Genomic DNA, 8,674 nt, shown 5'->3' on the forward strand with positions numbered 1-8,674 from the left:
CTTAGCAACAACCTAAAAAACACACTTTATATTCAGAAAACCACACAATGCTATAGAAATCACCAACAACACCTTAACTGATTAGCAACATCATAGAAACCACCCAGAACACCCTGAAAACAGAATAATGTCATAGTAACTACCATGAACTTCATAATTGCTTAGCAATAACTTAGAAACCACCAAGACCACCTTAACTGCTTTGCAACATCATAAAAACCACCCAGAACACCCTGAAAACAGAATAATGTAATAGAAGCTACAAAGAACCCCATTATTGCTTAGCAACAGCCTAGATACCAAAAAGAACCATGAGAAAAACAAATAATGCACTAGAAACCACTATCAACACCTTAACTGCTTAGCAACATCCTAGAAGCAACCATGAACACATTTACTTCTTAGCAACAACCTAGAAACCACCATGAACACCTTAATTGGTTAGCAACATCCTAGAAGCAACCATGAACACCTTAACTGCTTAGCAACATCTTAGAAACCACCATGAACACCTTAACTGCTTAGCAACAACCTAGAAACCACCATGAACACCTTAATTGGTTAGCAACATCCTAGAAGCAACCATGAACACCTTAACTGCTTAGCAACATCTTAGAAGCCACCATGAACACCTTAACTGCTTAGCAACATCTTAGAAGCCACCATGAACACCTTAACTGCTTAGCAACATCTTAGAAACCACCATGAACACCTTAACTGCTTAGCAACAACCTAGAAACTACCATGAACACCTTAACTGGTTAGCAACATCCTAGAAACCACCATGAACACCTTAACTGCTTAGCAACAACCTAGAAACCACCATGAACACCTTAACTGCTTAGCAACATCCTAGAAACCACCAGGAACACCTTAACTGTTTTTTATTTTTACTTGACCAAGTATCTGCCAACCACTTTATGTACTAAATTGTTCCAAAAAATTTATTATATTTACTTAATATAAATAAATAAATAATCCTAACATTCACCAGGCAAATACCTTAGCAAAAAGCCCCCAAAAAACCTAGCAGCACCATTTAACACCCAAAAAACACACATGAACCTGAAGTTAGTCTTAGTCAAATGAAGACTCAGAGTTCAACTTCCTAAAATTCCTAAAGTAATTTTAATAATAGGAAGTTAGATAGATATTATCGTTTGTGAAGTTGTGTGTTCTCTTGCAAAAACCAAATGTAAAGAGGACAGCACGCTTTCCTGCAGCTTTGTTTTTAAGTTCCCTGAAAAGACCCGATGAGACACGAGTAATTTAGCTTCCTGAGATTTTGGAACGAGTATCCAGGGTTACCTTTGACCTGCTAATGAACCTCCACTCGTTTCTATGGACACTAAAGGTTAGAAAAGACGAGGAATGCAGAGAAAGTTAGAAAAGGTCAGAGAAAGACAGAACAGGACTCGAACAGGAAGTCTGCTTTGTTTCTGTGCTACTTTTAAAGAGTTGGTTCACCCAAAAATGACAATTTACTCGCTTTGTTTCCCTCAAGTGTATTCAAGTGTATTTATTCTGTTACACGCAAAATAAAATATGTTGAAGAAACCTGAAAACCTGTAACCATTGACTTCCATAGTAGGAAAAACATGTACTACAGAAGTCAATGGTTACAGGTTTCCAGCATTCTTCAAAATATCTTCTTCTGTGTTCAACAAAAAAAGGACAGTCAAACAGATTTGGAACAAGTAAAGAAACTGAATTTTCAGTTTTGGGTGAACTATCCCTTTAAGAGATCAGACTCATTAATAAACAAAAAGTTTATTAGAAGTTTAATATAAGTTTATTAAAGTTACTTAAAACTAACCAGAACAACTTAACACGGTGCAGGGAATTAAATATATGTTCTACTGTACATTCATTCATTCATTTTCCTTTGACTTAGTCCCTTATTCATCAGTGGTCACCACAGCAGAATGAACCATCAACGGCCAATTTAGTTTATTCAATTCCCCTAAAGCGCATGTGTTTGGATTGTGGGGGAAACCGGAGCACCCTGAGGAAACCCACGCCAACACAGGGAGAACATGCAAACTGGAGAACATCAACTGGCCCAGCCGGGACTTAAGCCAGCAACCTTCAAGCTGTGAGGCGACAGTGCTAATCACGGAGCCACCATGCTGCTTACATGTTCCACAGATATTGCTAATTTTACTCTAAAAGTCTGAGGCGCTTCAAGACAAGTTTATGAATGTAATAATCACAGCTCTTGTTCAATGACTCTGTATCTGTAATTATCACTAACTAAACTAAAACGAATTAACACTTCAAACACATGAGAGAGTGCATAAACACACACGCAGTTTACCTGCTGTCACCCTTTCCCAGGTTTCCACTGGCTGGATACAGGATTGTTTGATTTCCTTCCATTTCCACCACACATTTTGTCTTCAGGTCTCGTTCTGTAAAAATATAAACAGCACATTAATAATAATATAATAATAATAATAATCATCATGATCATCATCATCCACGAGTCATTTTAAATGTCTATATCGTGCCACTATCCTTTAAATCTCTAGGTTTACCTACATGATCGCTCACTTTATTTCTTGTTCAAATAAAGCATACTGTTTACTTTTTACATAAATATATATTGCTGATTGATGATCAAACATTGCGTTATTATCTTTTTCACATTAAATATTGTAAATATGCTGTCAAGAAGTTGTTTTTTGTCTGTATTTATGCTTTTAAATTAAATTATGTGACGTTGATCTTTCCTCCAACAATGCTTGATGTTGAATTGATTGAAAAAGTCACTTATTTAAACTCATTTGAAATAATATTTCGTCTGTATAGTGTATAAAACTGGCAATAAATGTTTTCTGCTGTTTCACAAACTTTTATTCTATATAAATGTCTTGTCCAATATATTATTTTCACCTCCTATTTTAACCTCCAGTCACTGTTGAACTGCAGAGTTAAATTTCCAACATCAAAAGTCGACAGAGCAGAGATCAATTTCCCATAATGCAACTCACAACCGTAAATGAATGTAAAACACCTGTGACTCACAAAATAGTAGGGTGTGATAATACACTCAGCTCATGATATCATGTGTATTGTGTAGGGGTGTAACGATATTACAAACCAAGCCGAAATATTGCGATACACCAACCAAGATACGTATCGCAAAACTCCTGTGGCGTACCACGGTATAGAGGTCTGCATTTCCGAATAAAGCGCGGAAGCAGTCGGTAACTGGTTTAATTTTGGACGGGAGCGGGCCGTCTAGCAATATCGGTCCCGACTCCCGAGCGAGCAAGCACGTGTGTGTATGTGTGTGAACGAGACAGCTTCATGCTGCTTAGCTTGTTTGTTTCTGTGTGTTTGTGTGTGCGCGAATGAGAGAGAACTTTATCTGTGTGTGTGTTTATACAGACAGCTTGTTAAAGGCTGTTTGGACTCTGTAAAGCTGGGTGGTTTTCAGTTTTGTTCTCCCCCCCCTGCTCTTTACGGGATCTGGCGCGGTGGGGCGGGTCAAGCAGCGGGTCCCGCGCAGATCTCTACCGCGGTACTCTCACATCTCCTGCTGCCCATTGTTGAGGTTGACGTCACTTGTCTCTATCTAATTGAACCAATTTAAACATCTTTATTTTATCACATTTGATTCAATTGTATTAGTAATGATGAGCTTTTGTTCTAAATATTCTATTCTAAAGTTAGTATTTTCCAAGTGCATGTCATCACAATATGATGTTTACTATACAATATGCATCACAATATTTAGAGTCAGAATTATCAGCCCCCTTTTAAATTTTATTTTGTTTTTTAAATATTTCCCAAATGATGTTTAACAGAGCAAAGAAATTTCCACAGTATGTCTTTTTCTTCTCGAGGAAGTCTTATTTGTTTTATTTCGGCTAGAATGAAAGCAGTTTTTAAAACCATTTTAAGGTCAACATTATTATCCCCTTTAAGCTATATATTTTTTCGATAGTCTACAGAACAAACCATCGTTATACAATAACTTGTCTAATTACCCTAACCTGCCAAGTTAACCTAATTAACCCAGTTAAGCCTTTAATTGTCCCTTTAAGCTGTGTAGAAGTGTCTTGAAAATTATTTAGTCATACATTATTTACTGTCATCATTGCAAAGATAAAATGAATCCGTTATTAGAAATGAGTTATTAAAACTGTTATGTATTTCTGTTAAACAGAAATTGAGAATAAAAATAGACAGGGGGGCTTATAATTCTGACTTCAACTGTATATTAAATTCACAAAATCCAACTTTGTCAACCATGGAAAATGGGATCATGTCTTTTGCCATAAATACTTCTATGCATCTTGTTATTTCTTCAGCTTTTGCACTTAAGTGGGATACTCGATTGCACTTTTGCGCTGTGGTGACGACTTAAATAGCACATCAAATTTGTTGTGTTCGCAGCTTTGTATGGCAGAATTTTTGTACAGAGTTTACACACGGTTTGTGTTTTGTCTGTTTTCTTGTTAACGTCTTCTACAGTGATTGGAAAACCAAAATGTTGCCAGATGTTGGACTTGGCCAGATGGAGAACAAGGTATCCTCTATTTCAGCTGCACTTAAATTGGCCGGTTACTGCTGATAGTTCAAGCAATCTGAATGCATAAGACAGCAGGTGGAATGTACTGTAGCTCAACCAATAAGAGAAAACCGATGTCATATCGCAAGACAAATCATCATAATGTACATTGTGACATCTTTGTATTGCAATAAATTGTACGACTATACATTGTTACATCCCTACAAAATACAGGAACTGTTGATATTTTACAGACTCTTAGCAAATAAATTCTTCTTTATACACAACTGTTTTGTAAATTTGAATTGATAAGGACAAGATTAAATACATATCTCCAAAATTAATGGACACCTAAACATCGTAAGTGCAGTTTTTAATAACATACAAAATGTTTGCACACAGTATAAACATTTGCAAAAAGAGTTGACATTGTTAACGAATTAAATTTCCCCATATGCATATTCATCATGCTAATTCATTGTCTCATTAATTAACAACTGACTCACATAAAATTAATATTTGCCTTCATAAATGAGGATAATAAATGACAATGCTTGCAGACAAAGATCAGAAATAAACACACACACACACACACACAGTCGCATGTCTGCACTTCACACTCACCTCTCCTGTTCATGGGTCGCACCCGGACAGCCACTTTCACATTTGATTCATTCACAGCGCTGTCCTCCATCATGAAGATCCTCAAGCCTTCCTGTTAGTAATTCATACAGTTATTATGAGCCATAACCCCAGCTTTGTGTGTTAACAGCCTATTCATAATAAATGCTTGCACATTTACTCTGTCACAACACTATAATGTACACTCACCGGCCACTTTATTAGGTACACCTGTCCAACTGCAAGTTAATGCAAGTTCCTAATCAGCCAATCACAAGGCAGCAACTCAGCGCATTTAGGCATGTAGACATGATCAGGCCGAGCATCAGAATGGGGAAGAAAGGTGATTTAAGAGATTTTAAACGTGGCATTGTTGTTGGTGCCAGACGTGCTGGTCTGAGTATTTCAGAAACTGCTGATCTACTGGGATTTTCACGCACAACCATCTCTAGGGTTTACAGAGAATGGTCTGAAAAAGAAAAAATATCCAGTGAGTGGCAGTTCTGTGGGCGCAAATGCCTTGTTGATGCCAGAGGACAGAGGAGAATGGCCAGGCTGGCTCCAGCTGTAGAAGGCTACAGTTACTCAAATAGGAACTCGTTACGACCGAGGTCTGCAGAAGAGCATCTCTGAACACACAACACGTCCAGCCTTGAGGCGGATGGGCTACAGCAGCAGAAGACAACACCGGGTGCCACTCCTGTCAGCTAAGAACAGGAAACTGAGGCTACAATTCACACAGGCTCACCAAAACTGGACAATAGAAGATTGGAAAAACGTTGCCTGGTCTGATGAGTCTCCATTTCAACATTCAAATAATCAGGTCAGAATTTGGCGTCAACAACATGAAAGCATGGATCCATCCTGCCTTGTATCAACTGTTCAGGCTGCTGCTGGTGTAATGGTGTGGGGGATATATTCTGGGCACACTTTGGGCTCATTAGCACCTATTGAGCATCGTGTCAACACCACAGCCTACCTGAGTATTGTTGCTGACCATGTCCATCCCTTTATGAGCACAGTGTACTCATCTTCTGATGGCTACTTCCAGCAGGATAACACACAATATCATAAAGCGTGAATCATCTCAAACTGGTTTCTTAAACATGACAATGAGTTCACTGTACTCAAATGGCCTCCACAGTCCACAGATCTCAATCCAATAGAGCACCTTTGGGATGTGGTGGAACCGGAGATTTACATCATGGATGTGCAGCCGACAAATCTGCAGCAACTGTGTGATGTTATCATGTCAATATGGAGCAAAATCTCTGAGGAATATTTGGTGTAATAAAGTGGCCGGTGAGCATAAACTCCATGTTGTCACACAATTTGATTAAGTTAACTTAATCGTTTTAAAACAAGTTATCTCAATAAAACGTAAAAAATGTGTCGTTTCAAGTTCAACTCATTTTAAATTAGCAGTTTGAACAAGCAGCATGTTAAAGTGTGAATATACACTGAAAAAATGATTCCAAGATGATTATTTGGATTTCCTAATTTTGTTTTACATTAAGTGGTTGTAAACAATTTATTTGGGCTCAATTTAAACAAATTAAGTTGAACATTACTGTATTTTTATACAATGAGGATTAGGCATTGTTGTTTATTTACATTTGGTGATTTAAAGAGGTGGTCCGGAGTGTATTTAAGGCAATGAACAATTAATGGCTATTTTCATTTAATAACATTTAGAAAACAAAGGTGAATGAATACTCTACAGCGCAGGAGTGCCCAGACTAAGCATGGGACAATAACCGTTTTCAAGGTATACCGCGGTTCAAAAATGTCAAGGTTTTAAAACAGACAAATTTTTCTGTAATATTTTTCTAAGATCAGTAAAAAAAAGCAAAAAATCTCCAACGATGCTGTTTAAATGGTAAAGAAATCAGTGCTTTTGAAATAAATGAAGGCAGCAGAAGTCAATGATTCATAGGAATTATTTAGCCTGACATGTTTTTCAGAATATGCTAAATGTTTCTCAAAATAAATTATATAATGTGTTCAAAGGGGGCAAAAAGTTTTTGTTTTTTACCCAGACATTTAAAAAGAACATATTTTAGGGCAGTAATCACAATATCATGGTACCGTGAAACCGTGATATTTTATCCAAGGTTATCATACCGTCAGAATCTTATTGTCTAGCCCAAAATTTCTCTTACAAAGTGCCAAAAAACAAACTTGATTGAGGGTGGTGGGTCGAAGCAAAATAAAACAAACCGTATTACATTAAAGTTGCCATGGTACAGTAACTTTCTAATTTAATAATAAATATATTTTTTAATATATATATATGTTTGATACACGTTATATATATATATATATATATATATATATATATATATATATATATATATATATTTTTTTTTTTTTTTTTTTTACACTTTATAATGTACTTCTTACAATAAAACTACAAACAATCTCATTTATAACACAATGGAGTTAAAATTTTTATTTTTATTTACAAAAAGAATACATTTTTACTCAATAGTGAAATATGTGTCCTAATAGTGTTTTCAGCAATGTCAACATCTTAAAAAAGGTGTATGAGGGTTTCATAACCCTTTAAAAATCTTACTAATCAACAAAATTTAATTAAAACATTTAATTTCAGTTTAGTTTTTTTTTTGTAGCTCAGCAATTAAACAAACAAAAAGTAATGTTAAATTAGACATGACAATCTCTGATCTCTTCTCTTATTGGTTGGTGGGCCAAATCAAAGGTTACCACGGGCCAACTTTGGCTGGCGGGCCCTAGTTTGAGCAACTCTGCTAGAGTATTGTTCATCAATGTTTGTTCATGTTAATTCATATGACATACTGAGGTAAAGTTGGTATTAAACTCAAACATTCATTTAGTGACAACTTGTGACGTGCTCTCTATATCGTTTACCATGGTATTTTGAATATTCGGTCTGAAATCACATGCAAATGACTAAAACAACATTAGCACTATTTAATTAAACAATGTTGAACTTTGATAGTCAATGGCTGCTAATATGTTTCCACTATTAGGAATTTGCAACATTTGTAAATGTATAAAAGGCACTATTTGTTTAAATTACATATTAAATAACACAAAATAAACAAAACAATACACGTTATATGTAAATGTATATTATCTTGTTGTAGTACAACATGGTACACTGGCATTTTGCTTGTATAATACAGCATATATTATATTATATAGCATCAAGCAAGAATACTTTTCTGAAATTATATTATTATTAAGAAGAATGTCCAAATGTGTGCATTTAAAACAAACTTCACCTCTAAATGGGAGCTCACTGTAAAGTGCTCTCATAATGATTAGCTTCATTTAATTACCCACACGACGATGGATTTCACAAATGAAACTTTTATTCAATTTAACTCAATTTAAAGTTACACATCTCCCATTTATGAATGGACTTTGTGTAATAAGTAGGCTACATAAATAAATACGTGTTGTAATAGAGTAAATGTCAGTTTTACCTGTTTGTTGGGAGTGTGTCGGCTCGTTATGTCGCGGTGTTTGTCATTCCAGCAGAGTTCA

At 35.8% G+C, this 8,674-nt stretch overlaps 1 protein-coding gene across 2 annotated transcripts in view; it reads right to left on the reverse strand.

Annotated features, from left to right (window-relative positions):
- Positions 1-8,674, reverse strand: part of kif13bb (kinesin family member 13Bb) — a 71,828-nt gene that overhangs the window by 62,901 nt on the left and 253 nt on the right. For both annotated transcript variants that reach the window (XM_002667519.8, XM_009301472.5), the window contains exons 1-3: positions 8,614-8,674; positions 5,144-5,234; positions 2,318-2,411 (exon numbers count right to left, since the gene is read on the reverse strand). The exon at positions 8,614-8,674 is cut by the window's right edge and continues 253 nt beyond it. In XM_002667519.8, the coding sequence (XP_002667565.2) occupies positions 2,318-2,411; positions 5,144-5,216 (167 nt within the window). In that variant the 5' untranslated portion in view covers positions 5,217-5,234; positions 8,614-8,674. The remainder of the gene's footprint in view (positions 1-2,317; positions 2,412-5,143; positions 5,235-8,613) is intronic.

The sequence above is a fragment of the Danio rerio genome, chromosome 20, assembly GCF_049306965.1.
Source record: "Danio rerio strain Tuebingen ecotype United States chromosome 20, GRCz12tu, whole genome shotgun sequence".
NCBI lineage: Eukaryota > Metazoa > Chordata > Actinopteri > Cypriniformes > Danionidae > Danio > Danio rerio.